The sequence below is a fragment of the Penicillium manginii genome (assembly GCF_028828005.1).
Source record: "Penicillium manginii strain IBT 31320 chromosome Unknown utg000002l:1.0-5564898.0:1.0-5567710.0, whole genome shotgun sequence".
Classification (NCBI taxonomy): Eukaryota; Fungi; Ascomycota; class Eurotiomycetes; order Eurotiales; family Aspergillaceae; genus Penicillium; species Penicillium manginii.
In genome coordinates, this window is record NW_026643103.1 from 5,545,186 (window position 1) to 5,567,360 (window position 22,175).

At 46.3% G+C, this 22,175-nt stretch overlaps 8 protein-coding genes across 8 annotated transcripts; 7 read left to right on the forward strand and 1 right to left on the reverse strand.

The window, feature by feature from the left end:
* Positions 1 to 3,982: 3,982 nt before the first annotated feature.
* On the reverse strand, positions 3,983 to 6,813 carry N7533_003351 (uncharacterized protein; the record flags this gene model as incomplete). The annotated part of the gene is made up of 5 exons (XM_057100001.1): positions 3,983 to 4,524; positions 4,573 to 5,344; positions 5,408 to 6,139; positions 6,198 to 6,652; positions 6,768 to 6,813. 5 exons carry the CDS (start codon positions 6,811 to 6,813, stop codon positions 3,983 to 3,985), a joined length of 2,547 nt encoding a protein of 848 aa, XP_056965137.1.
* A 3,167-nt stretch (positions 6,814 to 9,980) lies between these two features.
* Positions 9,981 to 10,634, forward strand: N7533_003352 (uncharacterized protein; the record flags this gene model as incomplete). The annotated part of the gene is made up of 2 exons (XM_057100002.1): positions 9,981 to 10,169; positions 10,224 to 10,634. The coding sequence occupies 2 exons, from the start codon at positions 9,981 to 9,983 to the stop codon at positions 10,632 to 10,634; spliced, it is 600 nt and encodes a 199-aa protein (XP_056965138.1).
* Positions 10,635 to 10,641: 7 nt separating this feature from the next.
* Positions 10,642 to 12,426, forward strand: N7533_003353 (uncharacterized protein; the record flags this gene model as incomplete). The annotated part of the gene is made up of 1 exon (XM_057100003.1): positions 10,642 to 12,426. The coding sequence occupies one exon, from the start codon at positions 10,642 to 10,644 to the stop codon at positions 12,424 to 12,426; it is 1,785 nt and encodes a 594-aa protein (XP_056965139.1).
* A 1,218-nt stretch (positions 12,427 to 13,644) lies between these two features.
* N7533_003354 (uncharacterized protein) lies at positions 13,645 to 14,385 on the forward strand (the record flags this gene model as incomplete). Its single annotated transcript, XM_057100004.1, has 2 exons — positions 13,645 to 13,833; positions 13,888 to 14,385. 2 exons carry the CDS (start codon positions 13,645 to 13,647, stop codon positions 14,383 to 14,385), a joined length of 687 nt encoding a protein of 228 aa, XP_056965140.1.
* A 106-nt stretch (positions 14,386 to 14,491) lies between these two features.
* On the forward strand, positions 14,492 to 16,090 carry N7533_003355 (uncharacterized protein; the record flags this gene model as incomplete). Its single annotated transcript, XM_057100005.1, has 1 exon — positions 14,492 to 16,090. One exon carries the CDS (start codon positions 14,492 to 14,494, stop codon positions 16,088 to 16,090), a length of 1,599 nt encoding a protein of 532 aa, XP_056965141.1.
* Positions 16,091 to 17,968: 1,878 nt separating this feature from the next.
* On the forward strand, positions 17,969 to 19,579 carry N7533_003356 (uncharacterized protein; the record flags this gene model as incomplete). Its single annotated transcript, XM_057100006.1, has 1 exon — positions 17,969 to 19,579. One exon carries the CDS (start codon positions 17,969 to 17,971, stop codon positions 19,577 to 19,579), a length of 1,611 nt encoding a protein of 536 aa, XP_056965142.1.
* An 88-nt stretch (positions 19,580 to 19,667) lies between these two features.
* Positions 19,668 to 20,747, forward strand: N7533_003357 (helicase; the record flags this gene model as incomplete). The annotated part of the gene is made up of 1 exon (XM_057100007.1): positions 19,668 to 20,747. One exon carries the CDS (start codon positions 19,668 to 19,670, stop codon positions 20,745 to 20,747), a length of 1,080 nt encoding a protein of 359 aa, XP_056965143.1.
* Positions 20,748 to 20,787: 40 nt separating this feature from the next.
* Positions 20,788 to 21,426, forward strand: N7533_003358 (uncharacterized protein; the record flags this gene model as incomplete). The annotated part of the gene is made up of 1 exon (XM_057100008.1): positions 20,788 to 21,426. One exon carries the CDS (start codon positions 20,788 to 20,790, stop codon positions 21,424 to 21,426), a length of 639 nt encoding a protein of 212 aa, XP_056965144.1.
* Positions 21,427 to 22,175: the final 749 nt, after the last annotated feature.

Consider the following 22,175-nt stretch of genomic DNA (forward strand, 5'->3'; position numbering starts at 1 on the left):
TTGTTTTAATTTAGATTTAATCTAGGACTATAAAAGTTTCTTAAGTATAAGTACTTAGAACTTCTTTAATTTTATTCTTTATTATTAGACTAGTTTAGAAATAAGTTATTAGGTTATAGGTATTTTAAGTTTAAATTTAAATTACTATTAAATAGATTATACTTTTGTACTTTTACTTTATTAAATTTCTATATACTTTATACTTTTTCTATCTATTCTACTTAAATAGTAGGTATATCTTTAGTATATTATTAGATATATAGAGTTAACTACTATTATAGCTTTAATATATAATAGTAAGCTTATTTATCTTAGGATACCTAGGATAGATAATACTCTAGATCTATAAGGTAATAGTAAAAAATCTTTAGTTTCTTATTAATTTACTAGTAATAATACTCTATCTTATTACTAACTTCTCTAGTAAAGATATTTTTATTATATATTAGAGTAAGAGTCTATTTTTTAAAGTACTTCTAGCTACTAAGATATTTATTATTATTATCCTTAAGATATCTTTCTTCTATAGTCCAATTATTTTTACAATTAGAATTAAGATACTTAATTTCTACAAGAATCTTTATCTCCTTATTCTTATAGACCTTAGAGTTACCTTAGAAGATATAACTAAGTTAAGAGAGCTAATTCCCTTACTTCTAAATACTAAACAATCTCTTAAACTTATCGACCTTAAAACTCTCTACTTTCTTATACTTCTTAGTTTCGATTTATCTGTAATTTATAGGTAGGCTATTTAAGAAGTCTTCTATATAAATTTTAGAGACCTAAGTAGTAAGTTCCTTAAGGTATATATAGACTACTAGAAACTCCTTAAGATACTTAATTTTATACTTCTTCTTCTTAAGGCTCTCTTAATTAAGTTCTGTAATACTTCTAGTTATTGGTCTGCTTATAATTCCTTAGATCTATATCCTATGTAGGGAAGAGAATAGTAATATATTAACAATATATTTAGCAGTCTTGTAGGTAGGTATCTGGTCTGGTATAAGTTTGATAGGGGTTCTAGGTTAATCTGGGATTAATTTAACCTTAGGCTATTAGATAGCCGGAGGTATAGTAGGTTCGGAATAAGTACTATTACGGGAGGATATAGGGTTTCGATGTGTAGAGGGCACTATCTTCAATCCTTAGGTAGTTAATAAAGAAGAATCAGAATTATAATAGTTACTAAGTTATTAGACTAGAGACCTATAACTAGGTAAGGATATCGGACAGTAGAGATCAGATTGGATAGTTGATATATAGACTGATTCTTGACAAGATCAAGAATCCTGAATACTTGTAGGATCTTAAATATATTAGAGTTCGGGTGGGCCTCGATATACAGGTGGCTCGAAGGGGATTCGAGTGCGGATCGACAACAAACGTCTGGGGTACTGTATACTTCGAATCCCGTGACAGATTTATACTAATACTTTACTCTCTATTACTAAAGTATATAGTTAATATAATAGTACTACCTATTATATTATTGGATTCTTCTATTAATAATATCTATAGTATTTCTATAGAGCTAAGTAGTAGTAGAGATAGTAATACTAAGGGTTTATAGTAGTTAAACTTAGTAGATACTAGGTAGAACTGTAGGTATTATCTTACTATAGCTGTTAATTGTTCAATCTCTATATTCCTTACCTTATACTTCTTACTCTATATAGTATATATATCTCTGTAGTTAGTATACTTCTAGGTATTCTTATTATATTTATAGGAAGTATAGTCTTAAGGTTAATACTTCTCTATATAATATATATATTTTGTTTATTAGTATAGAAGATTCCTATATATCTAAATTATTAATAGTTAAAGTACTATTATATATAGAGACCTCTATTATATAAAAGTACCTAATACTAGTTTGAATCCTAGAGTACTCTCTCCTTAATAGCCTAATTTATTACCTATAGATTACTAAGTTTAAGGATAATTAAAGCTAACTTTACCCTATTCTTTAGTGTCTATAGTTAGTTAATTTTTATAATTATAATTAGAGCTATATTATCCTTCTAATACTAAGAGTTCTCTACTATAATAGCTTTTCTAACTATCTCCTAGGTCTCTTATAATATCTAGATTAGATTATCCCTTATTAGCTAGTTAATTAGTAATTTTACCTATACACTATATACAATTACCCCCTAGAACAGTATATAGATAAATACTATTAAGTTAAAGCTCTTTATCTATCCCTAGTATAGCTATATTAACTATATCTCTTAGATATTATATACTATAATCTAGAGGTTATCTAATTTAAGTTAGCGGACTGTCCTAACTATTACTATTACTAATATAGCTATACCTAACTCTTTAGTAAAGTCTATATAGACCTTATTAGTGTAGGCCTTAATCTTCTAAGAGGTCTAGCTACAATATCTTTTCTTCTGATTACGGTCATTAAGGTAGATAATTATATCCCGGTTATATACTATATCTGGGGATATAGGGAGAGAGGTATTTAAGGATAAGGGTAGTAATAGTTAATAGGCTAGTATAGGTATATATACTATAGCTTAGGCCTAGGTAGCTATACCTATATACGTCAGAGGCTCTATAGTAGCTTTAACAGTATCGTAAATCTTCTTAGAGAGATTATTATAGAGGGACTAAAGCTTCTACTACTAATTGTACAAGGGAAGTCTTACAAGATCGTTGGTAAGAACTTAAGTATTCTCAAGAAATTCCCTTATCTAGTCTAGTTTTATCGGTTTCTGACTACTATTAAGTTCCATCAATAGCTCCGTAGTGCTACGATTAAGGTTCTAAGCACATTTACGATTCGAATACAAATTCTTCAACATAGTAGATACGCCCCCTAAAGAGTGTAAAACCACCTTCTCTACGCGCCGCACCGGCATTTTAAGCTAGAGTATATAACACCGGGCTCAAAATATAGCGCATAGAGTTATTTAAAACTTGCACAGTACTAGAAGTTGCCAACTGGTGTGGTTCCTGAGATATTTCAAAAATTCGGTTTGCGCCAAAATAGTTGTTTTCTATATATCGTCGATCTACGCAATATTCACTATACAGTCCACCCACAAACCGACATTACTTTAAGCCAGACCACAGCCTAGTTCATACATAAACACAGCATTCCGCCAATCATATAATCGAATGTATCGGATCAGAGCCAGAGTCCCTATGTTCTTCTCTAGCTAGTTGATAGGATATCGATCCAGATTTTTAACTAGATTATATTAGTATAACCTAAATATAACTGAATATATTAAGACTTTATAGACTTACAGCAACCCGGATACACCTGGCGGAGATAACACCGGAAGTCTGGCTAGGTCTTAAATATCATTCCGTACTAGTGTAGCGGAGTAAGTTCGACTATAGGGTAGATAAGGAAATTCATTTTCGAGAGACAAAGGCAAGGATTCGGAGGCTGTTGAGTAGGATTATCGATAATAGCTACCGTAATAGGCTTGCGTGGATTTAGAACTAAGACTAGTAGTCTCCAGTATTGATTTGAATCAATAACAGATCCTAATAATAAGGTTAGTATATATTTAAATCATACTTCAAAGGATCATACCATGGAAATAGACTGCGGCACTAACCGCAAAGACCGCGGTTAACCTAAAACCTAACCAAAACCGCAGCGGTTTTGGTCTTCATATCAAAACCGCAAATTTTTGCGGTTCGGTTTTGGTCTTCATCCCAAGACCGCAAAATTTTGCGGTTCGGTCTTGGTCTTCAAATGAAAACCGCTGCGGTTTTGCGGTTAACCGCGGTCTTGTAAACAATACAAACATGCTAAGCCTCGTGACCTGCTGGGCAGATAGATTTTTATGCAGTTTTTTTGGTAATTTTGTTGTTTTGGTCATGTATGAGAGCTCTGACTAATTTTCAGGCGAAGAGTCATCTCCAGGATATACGGAATACAGAGACTACAGAACAAAGAAACTGGATAGAAGAACAAATCAAGAAATATAATCTGACAGTATTTAAGCTACAAAGGCGCCAGTTGGAACCCCTCTGGCATTTTAGGCTTCTTGCGAATCCGCGTCGCTCGCTGTGTGCCTTCGTGTTCCATTTGATCCTCCTGCGAGCTAGTACTTCCAGAACGCGCTCGTTTTTGTGTCTCTCCTGATGGCTCCTGTCTATCTTCCTCCTCTTCCTCCTCCTCCTCCTTCTCTCCTTCCTTCTCTTCAATATCGCTAATTGGATCCAATGCTGGAAGAGGGGCTATTGATCCTCTGTCTTGTTCAATCATCGCTGCCTCACCCGCTAGTACAAGCTCTTTTGTAAAGTCAATCTCTCTCTGTTCAACCTCGAATTTTACAGCACACGATTGCAGCATCAACTCCTTGATAGTATCAGCGTTAAGGCGGCCCCGTCTGTAGTGACAAATATCTCGAGCACAGTTAAAAAGACGCTCAACACCTGCGCCACTCGCAGGAATTGAAAGAATATCCCGGGCTAGAGCAGCCAGCACTGGGAACTCTTTTTGATGCTCCTTCCAGAATAAACGGGGCTGTTGTGAAATAAGGCCTAGATAAAATTAGTATCTGAGATAGGCAGACAGGCAATTAGACTTACCTTTTGCAAGATATCGAGCCAGTTCATCATCATCCTCCTCTGCTGGTACTTCTGCTGCATAAAATGAAGTCTGTGAGTCACACAGCATCTCAATCTCATTAATATCACTGGAGTTCTGCTGGACATTAGAGGATGATTCTTCAGCCTGATCTGAAAATCGCCGTTTGTATCGCCAGAACTCTTTTTCAAGACGCCCACGATATCTTGCACCAAAATCAATATCCCCTTGCCAATCTTTTGAGGTAAAGAATCGAAGTTTCTTTGATGGGGCAAGAATGGTAGCAATACCATAAAGATCCCCATAAAACTCCTTATCAGTTGCTTGATAATACTCAGAAAGCTTTTCCCTTGCCGCCTGCAATGCCCTCAGCATTGATTTCTTCCATGGGAGTCTCTTTCGGCGAAGCTGGTTCTCGGAGTTCTCCAGGTGATTGAAAAGCTTATTGTAAACACCAAAGATAAGATGGATTGTGGTGTCTTTTGTTTTTGAGAGAGCAGTTGTGAACTTGAAGAATGGCTCAGTGATACACAGTAAGTAGTCGATCTGACGCCATTCTTCTTTGTCAAGCTGAAAATGGAGATAGCCGTGTGCTGTACAGTATTCTTGAAAGCTCTTCTGTAGTCGCTTGGCTCGGCCGAGCATCAGAAATGTAGAATTCCATCGAGTCCGTACATCTTGAAGAGGAAGCAGTCGAGGCTCCTGGGACTGGATTACAAGAAATGCAGCTCGGCGCTGAGGACTTGCATTAATAAAGATAGCAAGATTTCGGATCTACAGATAACTATTATTAGCTGTTATCCTCTCTCTCTCTCTTTTTGCTGAATCATCACATACCTTGTTCAATGTCTGGATAATCTCTCTCTTTGATTGCTGAGAACGCGCCTGGCGCTCACGGTCATCTGACCATCCATCCTCTGCCTCATTATTGGATGGCATTGCTTTTATTTTTCCGAGAAGTTGATTCAGACTCAGTTGGATCACATGGGCCAGGCATGGAACACGAAATATACCATTACCAAGCCCGTCACTTCCAACACCCTGACTTTTGAGCTCATCCTGAATACTGAGCATCATTGTATTGTTATTGGTAGCATTATCAGTTGTTACTGACAGAACCCGATCGGCAATTTTATACTTTTCGAGAATACCAATAACTACTGAGCTTAGGTTACTCCCAGTATGTGAGCCTTGTAAGGGTTCAAAGCCAAGTAGAGCCTCTCGATACTCCCAATCGTTATCCAGAAAATAACCAGTAATAGCCATAAAGCCCTGCTGGAAAGGTGATGTCCAGCAATCAAGTGATAGAGATAGTCTACTATCCTCTGGGAGCATATCTATTATACTCTGTTGTCCTTGTTGGATATTCGAGTGTAGTTGTCGGCTAATCGTCCGGGGCGAGGGTAGTTTGACCCGTGAGGGAGCAACAGCAATTAGATCAGCTAATTCCTGGAATTCTGGACGATCAAGGATACGGAATGGGAGCCGTGCGACGAGGATAAGAGAAAGGACTTTCTGGGCAAGCGCTTCTTCAGAGAAAGTAGTTAAAGTTGCTCTTGAAGTTTGTGACTACAAATTATAAGTTATTAGCTAAAAGCAGTATCTTAAAGAGAGTATATATACTTACCTGCTTCGCAAGTAACTTGCCAATCCCATGCTTTGGATGACAGGTATTCCCTTTCAGATGTGTGTTCATTGGTGATGTTCCTCCACGCCGAATATTTGGATGAGTAAGTGTAGTAAGGCAACGCTTACACATAACTTTAGGCTCTCCTGTCCGTTCATGAGCTACTTGCTCAAAGTGATCCCAGACTGAAGCTCTCTTTTTGTGGTCCCAATGAATGGTGGTCTCGATGTCTTTTCTTGTGCCATACTCTGTTTGAAGCCACCACTCAGTGAAATCCTTCCGAGTTTGGCCTGTTGCGGGGTCCATTTCTACAAGGATCCAAAATCGCTGAAGATGTGGCCCAGTACGTGTAAGGAATAAGGGCGCTCGCGGTAATTGCAGTTGTTGAGAGCAAATGGATGGTGTAATTGACTCGGTGGCAGTACGACAATATGTATTGAGTGATGGTAGGTCATCTGGTAGGAGAAAGTCAGTATCAGAATGCTGATCGGTGAAGACTGATGAAGTATAGGCCATCTTTGGCTATGGTCTTAAGAGCCAATATGTGTAAATGAGAGACAAACAACTTACAAGATTCGACGAGAGGACCACAAACACCAGACGCGACCGAGGACATTGATGAGTTGCAAAAGCAATTATAGAGTGGAGTCAAAGATATACTCTAATTGGATATTAGAGCTACTAATGCGGTTATCCTGCGGTTAACCGCAAAGACCCCTCACAATAACCGCACTAAGATTACCGAAAACCGCAAAAACCGCAAGATAACCGCAAGATAACCGCAAAATACCCCTGAAAACCGCAAAAACCACAGGATAACCACAAGGTAACCGCAGCACGACCGCAAGATAACCATTTATCACTGCAACTTTGCACTTTTAGGACACACTTTTTTAACACTTTTATATTGTAATACTAGATTAAAAATTATTAGGGATAGGTAAAAAAAACTAGCTCTTTTACAACATATGATCAAAATTCAGAATACTTAAAAATTAGTCAAGTTAGGCTTTTCATGTTCTACTGACCTAAAGATGCAGCATAATCTCTCTAAGTCAAATATATATTTCTGCGATAACTATACTCGATTACAAAAACTAATCACAACACACAGTAAATCTCGCCAACAATATCCAAAATCCAACTTCGAACTTGAATTTTTTGTAGACTAATATTTTATCTTTTAGAATACCGCTCTATTTCAAATTATTTCCAACAGAAAGTAAGAAAAATAAATGATTACAGTAGTAATAACGAAACCATATGTAAGAATGCATTATTTGAGCTTAGTTATCAGGTGTATAAAAACGGTGGGGTGGCTTAGATAGGTAAGATCTTCATCTTTTATGCTAGTGCGGTTAACCGCAAGGTAACCGCATTGCGGTTTTGGTTAACCGTAAAATTTGCGGTTAGGTTTTGGTAAAGATCTTAGAACCGCAAACCGAATCGATTTGGGTTTGGTAAAGATATGAAAGCCGCAGACCAAATCGATTTGGGTTTGGTTAGCATTTGAAGACCAAACCCAAAACCGTGCCGCAGTCTAGTTATAAGTGTTAATTTACTGTATAATTAAACCAGATTATTACTTATTTAACCTTATCAATATATAAGATTCTAGCTAGAATTGCTTCTAAGATCTAAGAAACTCTCCCTACACTATAGCCTTAATTACTTATTTCTTTTTTATCTGATCTAATCTCTAATCGACCCTCTTACTTTAAGTCTCTTCCGCTATATTATAATAGTATCTAATATTACTGTATATTATTATGTCGTTATGTCTGTTATACAAAGAAGGCTATTAAAGAGTACTAGTGTACTGTTTATAATTGGTATACCTTTGCTAAGCTACTTTCTTAGCTAGCTAATAATTTAACTCCTTCTCCCTTACTAGAGTAAGAGATTTAAATATATACTTGCTCTGTTTATTATTAGTGTTTCTATTGCTAGGGGTCTAATTTATACTACTTTACTATGCTTAGCTCTATACGATTAGAATCAGTAGAGCTAGAGTTAGTATCCTCTACTATTAATTAGTTCTTTAACTAACTAGAAGAGTAGTACTAAGAGGTCTTTTACTCTTTAGATTGTACGATTGAGACTGTGGAGTTGAATAAGACTACTCTATAGCTGTATTATATCCGGTGGTTGCAGTATCTTAAGGACCAATATCTAGAGATTCTCTCTTTGTTGACTAAGATCTCTGAGCCTGATATGTCCAATCTACTCTGGAAGATCTACTAGGCTATAACCAATATAGTCTATACGGCCTAGTTGATTGTTAAACACTACAGCTATCTGATCCAGGTGGAGATTATTCGTACGGAGATTAATTAGTCCCTATATACTCCTCTATAGGCCTATATAGACCTGGAGACGATCCTGGCCTATATTACCCCCTAGTAGTAGATTATTAGCTTCTTTACCTATATACAGTATCCTATAGAGCTCTCCTACCTGGCCTACCTCTACTACTGCTTCAACTACTGTTAATAGAAGGTATGGCAGTACCTCTGGACTCTGGCTACCTATCCCATGGGGGGTAAATTCAATGAGGCCCATTGAATTTTTTAGGGTTTTGTTAAGTATGGGGGAAAAAAGTGGGTCCAGGGCCCATTGAATTTAGATTTCAAACCCCCATTGAATTTAGCAAAATAATGTCGTAGAGTTTCCAGATTTCGATATATTTTAATTTAGTATTAGTTTTATTCCATAGCCAAATTTAAGCACAATCAGAGCATATCCAGTATCGATTTTGTCCCCCACAAAGTAGCAAGATTTTTTGATGGGGTAACCACCAGCCGCCGGTCGCGACCAGTCAAACCCACCAACATCAACAACCACCATATGTAGTTTAGTCATAGGATTTGTTTTTTTTTGTTTCAAATTTCAGGGGGGGTTTTCCCAGATCCCCCATCATCATCCCATTTTATTTTGGGTCCATTTGAACAACATTGAGTTGATCCCATTTCCCAGATATACAATACCAGCCGATATATAGATTTCCATATCCGACATGGACACCGAATACCAGGCCCACGAATTATTTTGTGTCAATGCCGAATTTCGCGTGTTGATTTGCCAGAAATGTCAATGTGCCGTACGCCGGGGACAGATCAAGGCCCATTTAAGTAGTACCGTACATCGGATACCCATTTCGTGGGTACAGTATATCGACAGAGTGATCCAGCAGTGGGATCATATTGATGATCACCCAGAGGTGGATAGTTGGCCCCGCCAGATTGATCAACCCATCCCCGAGTTACCCGTTTATCAGGATGGATTATTGTGCCAGCAATGTGAGGTATATACATGCCGCCAGATCCGTACGATGAAGGCACATTGGATAGAGGCCCATCAGTATCGTGTACAGCAAAGCCGCGGTCGTCCCACACCCAGACAGGAAAAAGCCATCCAGGCCGCCATTAACGCCAATAGCCGAGCCGTTGCGTGTCAGCGTATATTCAGCCAAGGCCCCGGTTCACATTATATTCATATTGTGCAGCCCAATCCCAATGAGCCCCCCCATAGACCCCGTGGAAGACCCCGACCGGATTCACCAGTTAGTGCAAATGGTTGAGGAGTATCAGCAGCAAGATCAACAGGCCCATGAAACCATCATCCAGGCCGGGGAGTTAGATGAAGCCACGCCATGGTTGAATCGGACGGGGTGGGTTCGGTATTTACAAGGGACCCCCCCGGCAGCCATTATTCGAGAGTACCCAGCGCCCCGAGGAGGATGCCGAGGGACCAGAGCGTATCGCATTGGTCATTTGGGAGGCCATGGAGCGATTGGCATCGGTGAGCCAGGAGATCGCCAAGGCGTGCGGGCATTTAGTACGCATTGATGTGGTCCGTACGATGAAGGACGAGAGTCCACATAAGCCATTATTGGCATATTTAGATGCCACCGCCATTCAAAAGCATGTGGCACCGTGGCAGCAGATTATGATGTTTTTTGCACGAACCCAGGTATGATCACGTCCGTACCCGATATCAGACACCCAGGTTGATTCACCATCCCAGATTGAACATGATTGGGAATCACCCAAGTATTCATTTACCCCCCGACAGCAGCAGTTATGGGATGCCGTGTGGCGCCATGCCCAGGCCCAGGCCAGTTGTCCCGACCCCGAGGATGATGAGCCCGAGCCATTCGAGATTCGTCCCATCGAGCATGCATTATTAACGTTTTGCATCGATTTATTACGCCAGAAGATCCGCAACGATGAATATGGATGTGCCATGATTTGTGCCACCGCCGTGATTGGATGCGGGCAGTTTGGTTGGGCCACGCCCGAGAATTTCCCCCCCCCGGATATCCAGTTTGATCAAGATCGCGCGGTTTTTTATTTTGCACAAAGCATTGCGGTTAGACCCCCGGTCATCGGAGATCCGTCGTGGGTTCGCCGGGCAGCAGAACCCGCCATGGTTTGAAGGTGATATGATCGGCATCGATGAGGCATATGCCCACGATGATGAAGGATATGGCAGTGCCCCCCCATCCCCGGTGGCCATGCGTAGTTCCCCCCCCACCAGCGATGACATATTAGGAGCATTGACACAGGAGCAGCGCCAGCATCCCGACCGAACGTTCCCCGAATGGGTCACATATTTGGTGGATTTATTCATGGTTCGTGGGACCAATGGCCCCGTCCAGTGGTGGTTAGATTTACGTACGTACGGACGGACGATATTTATGAATACCCCCAGCGAGGGTCATATCGGGTGGAAGTCCGGAGATGAATTGTTGTACAAACAGATCCATTTTACCATGGGCCATTTCCGCGGATTTGTGCATGGGTTGGTTGGCCGGTTACGGCAGCAGTTGGTCCACGAGTTGATGTTTTGCACCGATCACCCGCCCCCAGCCATCCCGTGGGATCATTTGTACGATGATGCCACGCAGAGTGCCACCGGATGGAGTTTTTTACAGGATTTACGTACATCGTGGCCGGTCCAGGGTCCGACGTGGTTCATGGAGCGTATCCGCCACGAGCCCCGATTACAGCGTCAGTTTGTACAGTCCCACGGGGCCGGGTTCCGGATGCCCGCCATCGATCGGTTTTTTCGAGTGGTGAGCCAGTTCCGTGAGCGGTTAAGCGTGGCCGTCCATGTTTGTGCCGGTCAACCCAGCCGGGGTCCCGAGTTAATGAGCATCCGGCATCGTAACAGTGAGCGAGAGCGCCGCAATATATTCATTGAGGATGGCATGGTCACATTTGTCAGTCGATACCATAAGGGGTTCCATGTGGCCAATGATACCAAGGTGATTTTCCGATATTTACCCCGGGAGATTGGTGAGTTGGTCATATGGTATTTATGGTTAGTATTGCCATTTGTGGAGCAGATGCAGTCATATCAGCGGCATATACGGGGCGAAGCCGCCACCATCGGTCGACGGGCCGAGTATGTATGGTCCCCGGATCCCGATCGGCAGACCGAGTGGAGTAGCGTCCGGTTACGGGAGGTATTGAAGCGCGAGACCGCGATTGGATTGGATGGGCAGAAGTTGGGATTACAGGCATACCGTGACATCGCCATCGCCATCAGCCGGCGGTATTTACGCCCCAGCAGTCAGTTCCAGGCCAACACCGAGGAGGAGGCCCCCGACATTGACGACGAGACATCCATGGATGATGATGGGATCCGAGCATTCATTGCGGATATCCAGGCCGCGCATTCCGCCAGCATTGCCGGGACGCAATATGGCCGGATGATGATGGAGAATCCCAACACCACGGCCCGGCACCGCGAGTTATTCCGCCAGGTGAGCCAGGATTGGCATTATTTTTTAGGATTCGAGTCCACCCGTATCGAACATGACCGCCGGGCCCCCGGCACCAAGCGTAAGCCCAACCCATGGGAAGTCGAAACGGCCGAGGCCCGTACGCAGCGTCGATATGATTTACACCAGACCAACATAGACGAGGCATTCCAGCACATGATGGGGAGCAACACCGTAGCATTGCGGGGGCAACAGGGTCCCGTATTACAAGCCATCAAGCATGGGGTAAGCCCCATTGTGGCGGTCATGCCCACCGGGGGAGGTAAGAGTGTGTTGTTTATGTTGCCCGCGTGGGTGAGTGGCCGTGCCGGGTTAACCATCGTGGTTGTTCCATTGATTGCATTACGCGGTGACATGGAAGCACGATGCCAGCGATTGGGGATTTCATGTGCGGTATGGGACCCCTATCCCATGGGGGGTAAATTCAATGAGGCCCATTGAATTTTTTAGGGTTTTGTTAAGTATGGGGGAAAAAAGTGGGTCCAGGGCCCATTGAATTTAGATTTCAAACCCCCATTGAATTTAGCAAAATAATGTCGTAGAGTTTCCAGATTTCGATATATTTTAATTTAGTATTAGTTTTATTCCATAGCCAAATTTAAGCACAATCAGAGCATATCCAGTATCGATTTTGTCCCCCACAAAGTAGCAAGATTTTTTGATGGGGTAACCACCAGCCGCCGGTCGCGACCAGTCAAACCCACCAACATCAACAACCACCATATGTAGTTTAGTCATAGGATTTGTTTTTTTTTGTTTCAAATTTCAGGGGGGGTTTTCCCAGATCCCCCATCATCATCCCATTTTATTTTGGGTCCATTTGAACAACATTGAGTTGATCCCATTTCCCAGATATACAATACCAGCCGATATATAGATTTCCATATCCGACATGGACACCGAATACCAGGCCCACGAATTATTTTGTGTCAATGCCGAATTTCGCGTGTTGATTTGCCAGAAATGTCAATGTGCCGTACGCCGGGGACAGATCAAGGCCCATTTAAGTAGTACCGTACATCGGATACCCATTTCGTGGGTACAGTATATCGACAGAGTGATCCAGCAGTGGGATCATATTGATGATCACCCAGAGGTGGATAGTTGGCCCCGCCAGATTGATCAACCCATCCCCGAGTTACCCGTTTATCAGGATGGATTATTGTGCCAGCAATGTGAGGTATATACATGCCGCCAGATCCGTACGATGAAGGCACATTGGATAGAGGCCCATCAGTATCGTGTACAGCAAAGCCGCGGTCGTCCCACACCCAGACAGGAAAAAGCCATCCAGGCCGCCATTAACGCCAATAGCCGAGCCGTTGCGTGTCAGCGTATATTCAGCCAAGGCCCCGGTTCACATTATATTCATATTGTGCAGCCCAATCCCAATGAGCCCCCCCATAGACCCCGTGGAAGACCCCGACCGGATTCACCAGTTAGTGCAAATGGTTGAGGAGTATCAGCAGCAAGATCAACAGGCCCATGAAACCATCATCCAGGCCGGGGAGTTAGATGAAGCCACGCCATGGTTGAATCGGACGGGGTGGGTTCGGTATTTACAAGGGACCCCCCCGGCAGCCATTATTCGAGAGTACCCAGCGCCCCGAGGAGGATGCCGAGGGACCAGAGCGTATCGCATTGGTCATTTGGGAGGCCATGGAGCGATTGGCATCGGTGAGCCAGGAGATCGCCAAGGCGTGCGGGCATTTAGTACGCATTGATGTGGTCCGTACGATGAAGGACGAGAGTCCACATAAGCCATTATTGGCATATTTAGATGCCACCGCCATTCAAAAGCATGTGGCACCGTGGCAGCAGATTATGATGTTTTTTGCACGAACCCAGGTATGATCACGTCCGTACCCGATATCAGACACCCAGGTTGATTCACCATCCCAGATTGAACATGATTGGGAATCACCCAAGTATTCATTTACCCCCCGACAGCAGCAGTTATGGGATGCCGTGTGGCGCCATGCCCAGGCCCAGGCCAGTTGTCCCGACCCCGAGGATGATGAGCCCGAGCCATTCGAGATTCGTCCCATCGAGCATGCATTATTAACGTTTTGCATCGATTTATTACGCCAGAAGATCCGCAACGATGAATATGGATGTGCCATGATTTGTGCCACCGCCGTGATTGGATGCGGGCAGTTTGGTTGGGCCACGCCCGAGAATTTCCCCCCCCGGATATCCAGTTTGATCAAGATCGCGCGGTTTTTTATTTTGCACAAAGCATTGCGGTTAGACCCCCGGTCATCGGAGATCCGTCGTGGGTTCGCCGGGCAGCAGAACCCGCCATGGTTTGAAGGTGATATGATCGGCATCGATGAGGCATATGCCCACGATGATGAAGGATATGGCAGTGCCCCCCCCATCCCCGGTGGCCATGCGTAGTTCCCCCCCCACCAGCGATGACATATTAGGAGCATTGACACAGGAGCAGCGCCAGCATCCCGACCGAACGTTCCCCGAATGGGTCACATATTTGGTGGATTTATTCATGGTTCGTGGGACCAATGGCCCCGTCCAGTGGTGGTTAGATTTACGTACGTACGGACGGACGATATTTATGAATACCCCCAGCGAGGGTCATATCGGGTGGAAGTCCGGAGATGAATTGTTGTACAAACAGATCCATTTTACCATGGGCCATTTCCGCGGATTTGTGCATGGGTTGGTTGGCCGGTTACGGCAGCAGTTGGTCCACGAGTTGATGTTTTGCACCGATCACCCGCCCCCAGCCATCCCGTGGGATCATTTGTACGATGATGCCACGCAGAGTGCCACCGGATGGAGTTTTTTACAGGATTTACGTACATCGTGGCCGGTCCAGGGTCCGACGTGGTTCATGGAGCGTATCCGCCACGAGCCCCGATTACAGCGTCAGTTTGTACAGTCCCACGGGGCCGGGTTCCGGATGCCCGCCATCGATCGGTTTTTTCGAGTGGTGAGCCAGTTCCGTGAGCGGTTAAGCGTGGCCGTCCATGTTTGTGCCGGTCAACCCAGCCGGGGTCCCGAGTTAATGAGCATCCGGCATCGTAACAGTGAGCGAGAGCGCCGCAATATATTCATTGAGGATGGCATGGTCACATTTGTCAGTCGATACCATAAGGGGTTCCATGTGGCCAATGATACCAAGGTGATTTTCCGATATTTACCCCGGGAGATTGGTGAGTTGGTCATATGGTATTTATGGTTAGTATTGCCATTTGTGGAGCAGATGCAGTCATATCAGCGGCATATACGGGGCGAAGCCGCCACCATCGGTCGACGGGCCGAGTATGTATGGTCCCCGGATCCCGATCGGCAGACCGAGTGGAGTAGCGTCCGGTTACGGGAGGTATTGAAGCGCGAGACCGCGATTGGATTGGATGGGCAGAAGTTGGGATTACAGGCATACCGTGACATCGCCATCGCCATCAGCCGGCGGTATTTACGCCCCAGCAGTCAGTTCCAGGCCAACACCGAGGAGGAGGCCCCCGACATTGACGACGAGACATCCATGGATGATGATGGGATCCGAGCATTCATTGCGGATATCCAGGCCGCGCATTCCGCCAGCATTGCCGGGACGCAATATGGCCGGATGATGATGGAGAATCCCAACACCACGGCCCGGCACCGCGAGTTATTCCGCCAGGTGAGCCAGGATTGGCATTATTTTTTAGGATTCGAGTCCACCCGTATCGAACATGACCGCCGGGCCCCCGGCACCAAGCGTAAGCCCAACCCATGGGAAGTCGAAACGGCCGAGGCCCGTACGCAGCGTCGATATGATTTACACCAGACCAACATAGACGAGGCATTCCAGCACATGATGGGGAGCAACACCGTAGCATTGCGGGGGCAACAGGGTCCCGTATTACAAGCCATCAAGCATGGGGTAAGCCCCATTGTGGCGGTCATGCCCACCGGGGGAGGTAAGAGTGTGTTGTTTATGTTGCCCGCGTGGGTGAGTGGCCGTGCCGGGTTAACCATCGTGGTTGTTCCATTGATTGCATTACGCGGTGACATGGAAGCACGATGCCAGCGATTGGGGATTTCATGTGCGGTATGGGACCCCTATCCCATGGGGGGTAAATTCAATGAGGCCCATTGAATTTTTTAGGGTTTTGTTAAGTATGGGGGAAAAAAGTGGGTCCAGGGCCCATTGAATTTAGATTTCAAACCCCCATTGAATTTAGCAAAATAATGTCGTAGAGTTTCCAGATTTCGATATATTTTAATTTAGTATTAGTTTTATTCCATAGCCAAATTTAAGCACAATCAGAGCATATCCAGTATCGATTTTGTCCCCCACAAAGTAGCAAGATTTTTTGATGGGGTAACCACCAGCCGCCGGTCGCGACCAGTCAAACCCACCAACATCAACAACCACCATATGTAGTTTAGTCATAGGATTTGTTTTTTTTTGTTTCAAATTTCAGGGGGGGTTTTCCCAGATCCCCCATCATCATCCCATTTTATTTTGGGTCCATTTGAACAACATTGAGTTGATCCCATTTCCCAGATATACAATACCAGCCGATATATAGATTTCCATATCCGACATGGACACCGAATACCAGGCCCACGAATTATTTTGTGTCAATGCCGAATTTCGCGTGTTGATTTGCCAGAAATGTCAATGTGCCGTACGCCGGGGACAGATCAAGGCCCATTTAAGTAGTACCGTACATCGGATACCCATTTCGTGGGTACAGTATATCGACAGAGTGATCCAGCAGTGGGATCATATTGATGATCACCCAGAGGTGGATAGTTGGCCCCGCCAGATTGATCAACCCATCCCCGAGTTACCCGTTTATCAGGATGGATTATTGTGCCAGCAATGTGAGGTATATACATGCCGCCAGATCCGTACGATGAAGGCACATTGGATAGAGGCCCATCAGTATCGTGTACAGCAAAGCCGTGGTCGTCCCACACCCAGACAGGAAAAAGCCATCCAGGCCGCCATTAACGCCAATAGCCGAGCCGTTGCGTGTCAGCGTATATTCAGCCAAGGCCCCGGTTCACATTATATTCATATTGTGCAGCCCAATCCCAATGAGCCCCCCCATAGACCCCGTGGAAGACCCCGACCGGATTCACCAGTTAGTGCAAATGGTTGAGGAGTATCAGCAGCAAGATCAACAGGCCCATGAAACCATCATCCAGGCCGGGGAGTTAGATGAAGCCACGCCATGGTTGAATCGGACGGGGTGGGTTCGGTATTTACAAGGGACCCCCCCGGCAGCCATTATTCGAGAGTACCCAGCGCCCCGAGGAGGATGCCGAGGGACCAGAGCGTATCGCATTGGTCATTTGGGAGGCCATGGAGCGATTGGCATCGGTGAGCCAGGAGATCGCCAAGGCGTGCGGGCATTTAGTACGCATTGATGTGGTCCGTACGATGAAGGACGAGAGTCCACATAAGCCATTATTGGCATATTTAGATGCCACCGCCATTCAAAAGCATGTGGCACCGTGGCAGCAGATTATGATGTTTTTTGCACGAACCCAGGTATGATCACGTCCGTACCCGATATCAGACACCCAGGTTGATTCACCATCCCAGATTGAACATGATTGGGAATCACCCAAGTATTCATTTACCCCCCGACAGCAGCAGTTATGGGATGCCGTGTGGCGCCATGCCCAGGCCCAGGCCAGTTGTCCCGACCCCGAGGATGATGAGCCCGAGCCATTCGAGATTCGTCCCATCGAGCATGCATTATTAACGTTTTGCATCGATTTATTACGCCAGAAGATCCGCAACGATGAATATGGATGTGCCATGATTTGTGCCACCGCCGTGATTGGATGCGGGCAGTTTGGTTGGGCCACGCCCGAGAATTTCCCCCCCGGATATCCAGTTTGATCAAGATCGCGCGGTTTTTTATTTTGCACAAAGCATTGCGGTTAGACCCCCCGGTCATCGGAGATCCGTCGTGGGTTCGCCGGGCAGCAGAACCCGCCATGGTTTGAAGGTGATATGATCGGCATCGATGAGGCATATGCCCACGATGATGAAGGATATGGCAGTGCCCCCCCATCCCCGGTGGCCATGCGTAGTTCCCCCCCCACCAGCGATGACATATTAGGAGCATTGACACAGGAGCAGCGCCAGCATCCCGACCGAACGTTCCCCGAATGGGTCACATATTTGGTGGATTTATTCATGGTTCGTGGGACCAATGGCCCCGTCCAGTGGTGGTTAGATTTACGTACGTACGGACGGACGATATTTATGAATACCCCCAGCGAGGGTCATATCGGGTGGAAGTCCGGAGATGAATTGTTGTACAAACAGATCCATTTTACCATGGGCCATTTCCGCGGATTTGTGCATGGGTTGGTTGGCCGGTTACGGCAGCAGTTGGTCCACGAGTTGATGTTTTGCACCGATCACCCGCCCCCAGCCATCCCGTGGGATCATTTGTACGATGATGCCACGCAGAGTGCCACCGGATGGAGTTTTTTACAGGATTTACGTACATCGTGGCCGGTCCAGGGTCCGACGTGGTTCATGGAGCGTATCCGCCACGAGCCCCGATTACAGCGTCAGTTTGTACAGTCCCACGGGGCCGGGTTCCGGATGCCCGCCATCGATCGGTTTTTTCGAGTGGTGAGCCAGTTCCGTGAGCGGTTAAGCGTGGCCGTCCATGTTTGTGCCGGTCAACCCAGCCGGGGTCCCGAGTTAATGAGCATCCGGCATCGTAACAGTGAGCGAGAGCGCCGCAATATATTCATTGAGGATGGCATGGTCACATTTGTCAGTCGATACCATAAGGGGTTCCATGTGGCCAATGATACCAAGGTGATTTTCCGATATTTACCCCGGGAGATTGGTGAGTTGGTCATATGGTATTTATGGTTAGTATTGCCATTTGTGGAGCAGATGCAGTCATATCAGCGGCATATACGGGGCGAAGCCGCCACCATCGGTCGACGGGCCGAGTATGTATGGTCCCCGGATCCCGATCGGCAGACCGAGTGGAGTAGCGTCCGGTTACGGGAGGTATTGAAGCGCGAGACCGCGATTGGATTGGATGGGCAGAAGTTGGGATTACAGGCATACCGTGACATCGCCATCGCCATCAGCCGGCGGTATTTACGCCCCAGCAGTCAGTTCCAGGCCAACACCGAGGAGGAGGCCCCCGACATTGACGACGAGACATCCATGGATGATGATGGGATCCGAGCATTCATTGCGGATATCCAGGCCGCGCATTCCGCCAGCATTGCCGGGACGCAATATGGCCGGATGATGATGGAGAATCCCAACACCACGGCCCGGCACCGCGAGTTATTCCGCCAGGTGAGCCAGGATTGGCATTATTTTTTAGGATTCGAGTCCACCCGTATCGAACATGACCGCCGGGCCCCCGGCACCAAGCGTAAGCCCAACCCATGGGAAGTCGAAACGGCCGAGGCCCGTACGCAGCGTCGATATGATTTACACCAGACCAACATAGACGAGGCATTCCAGCACATGATGGGGAGCAACACCGTAGCATTGCGGGGGCAACAGGGTCCCGTATTACAAGCCATCAAGCATGGGGTAAGCCCCATTGTGGCGGTCATGCCCACCGGGGGGAGGTAAGAGTGTGTTGTTTATGTTGCCCGCGTGGGTGAGTGGCCGTGCCGGGTTAACCATCGTGGTTGTTCCATTGATTGCATTACGCGGTGACATGGAAGCACGATGCCAGCGATTGGGGATTTCATGTGCGGTATGGGACCCCCGACGGCCACCCGATGGGGTATCCATCGTATTGATCACGCCCGAGAGCACCGACAGCGATGCATTTGCCGATTTTGTGACCCGGCAGCGGATGTTACAGCGATTAGATCGGATTGTGGTGGACGAGTGCCATATGGTATTAAGTCAACAGGAGCGATTCCGGCCATTATTCCAGCAGTTGGGCAAGTTACGAACCGCAGCCACCCAGATCGTGATGTTGACCGCGACATTGCCCCCCCGCAGCGAGGAATTATTATTCCATCGGATGCATTGGGTCCGGGATCAAGTGGTATTATATCGGGGCCACACCAGCCGGCCCAATATCGCATATCGTGTCCATACGATCCCCGTAGACGATGGATATGACCATCCGTTCCAGTGGGTGCAGATGCGGAGTGTGATCCAGTTCATCCAGGACCGTGTTCGCCGAGCGTACCCCGGCCGGGTGATCATATATGCCACCGTCCGGGCCCATGTCACCGCATTGGCCGAGTTATTAGGTTGTGCCGCATACCATAGCAAGCAGGTGGACAAGGAAGGGATTTTGGCATCATTCCGCCACCAGGCCGGGGCGGTGATCACGGCCACCAGTGCGTTAGGGATGGGGATTGATATCCCCGATATCCGCAGTGTGATCCACGTTGGTCAGCCCCGGACCATGTTAGATTACGCGCAGGAAAGTGGGCGGGCCGGGCGTGATGGACAGCCCAGCGAGGCGATTATCATCCAGGCCGAGGGTCAGACGATGGGGCGGGAATGCCGTCCGTTTTGGATGCACGATGCGCCCCCGGACGACCATGCCCATGTTGTTGAGTATATGGAGGCGGCGGTGACGGGTTGCCGGCGAGTGATATTGGATGGGTATTTGGATGGACCCATCGAGGAATACCAACGACAGCGATGTGGTGATCGGGTGGTCGAGTCCGCATGTGATGGATGTATGCCCAATTGGGAAGACCAGGAGTCCCGGATTGGATCCGCGTCCCCCGTTATCGCCGATGACCCGATGGTTGATGTTCGGGGCGGTTGAGCCGGTGATGGCCGGCCCGACGGAGGATATTCCCAGCACCATGGCCCGGGCCGTACCAATCGCCATCCAGCATACATTTCGGCAACAGGATATCCAACGGGCCGAATTATGCCAGCAGGCGGATGGGAGGGCCGGTCAGCAATATGAGGATGAAGAGTTTTTGATCCGTGAGATTGAGAAGTGGGTTGATCGTTGTTGGACATGCAGCCAAGGAGGCCGTGACGATGGACATGAGATGTGGAAGTGTTGGTATGGTGAAGGGGGCAGCGGCAAGATTGCGCAGGCCAGTAAGGATTGGATGGTCAAGATTCGACGGCAGATTTCGTACGATGGGTTCACGGCGCATTTTTGGTGTGGGATGCCGCAGTATATATGTCCGCGGAGCGATCGGCGAACGGAGCATAGTCCGCAGACGGTCCAGGCATGTGATGGATATCGTACGGCATTGATTCCGACGATTGCGATGATGGTGCATGGGCCCCATGCCAATGCAGTAATCCGAGAACGGTGGTTCCAGCGATTGAGTGAGCATGGGGTGGATAATATCCGGGCGAACGATACAGAGTTGATTCGGTATTTGGGACAGATGGCGCGGAATTGTGGACGAAAGCGAGCGCAGATTACGGAAGAGTTTATTTGGTTACGGAGAGCATATCAAGGAGTTGAGCGTGGTGGGTAGGTGGAAATCGAGAGCGGCGTTCGTGTTTTCCGTATTCAAGTAATAAAGACGATGGCCAAATATATGTTGTCATGTTGCCGGGTTCCATGGTTGATTCAGTGTATTTCCAGGTGAGAGGGATGATTACGGTAGAAATATATGGGAATTATAGGGTCAGGAGGATAGATATATGATGGGTATTAGGAAGGTGATATACAGGACGATTGTATAGTAAGTGATAAGGTCATTAGTGATAGGGATCGTGTGTTATACGGAGATCGAGGTTTAGAAGTTGGGAATGTTCCGAGAGATGCCAGTGGTGAGGGTTTATGGATGGGTGGTGAGGGTTTGTAGATAGGTGGTGAGGGTTTATGGATGGGTGGTGAGGGTTTGTAGATAGGTGGTGAGGGTTTATGGATGGGTGGTGAGGGTTTGTAGATAGGTGGTGAGGGTTTGTAGATAGGTGTTTAGGGTTATATATGTTGGTGTTCCAAAGTTGTTTGTTATTAGATTAGTGGTTCCAACCCGTCCGAGAGTGCATAGGAAGAGATCAGAGTAACAAAAGTCAGTAAATCAGTTACAAGGTTTTGATATAGATAGCAAGGGACCCAGGGCCCATGAGATGAGGGTTTTCGGGGTAGAACCCGGTCAGAGGGTGGTTTTAGGGTTTTGGCATTGATATTAACCCGGGCCCGGGCCCGGGTGGTGAGTTTTAGGGTTGAAACCCGTTGTCCGAGTGGTAGGTTAGTGGAAACCCGAGAGTATTTTAG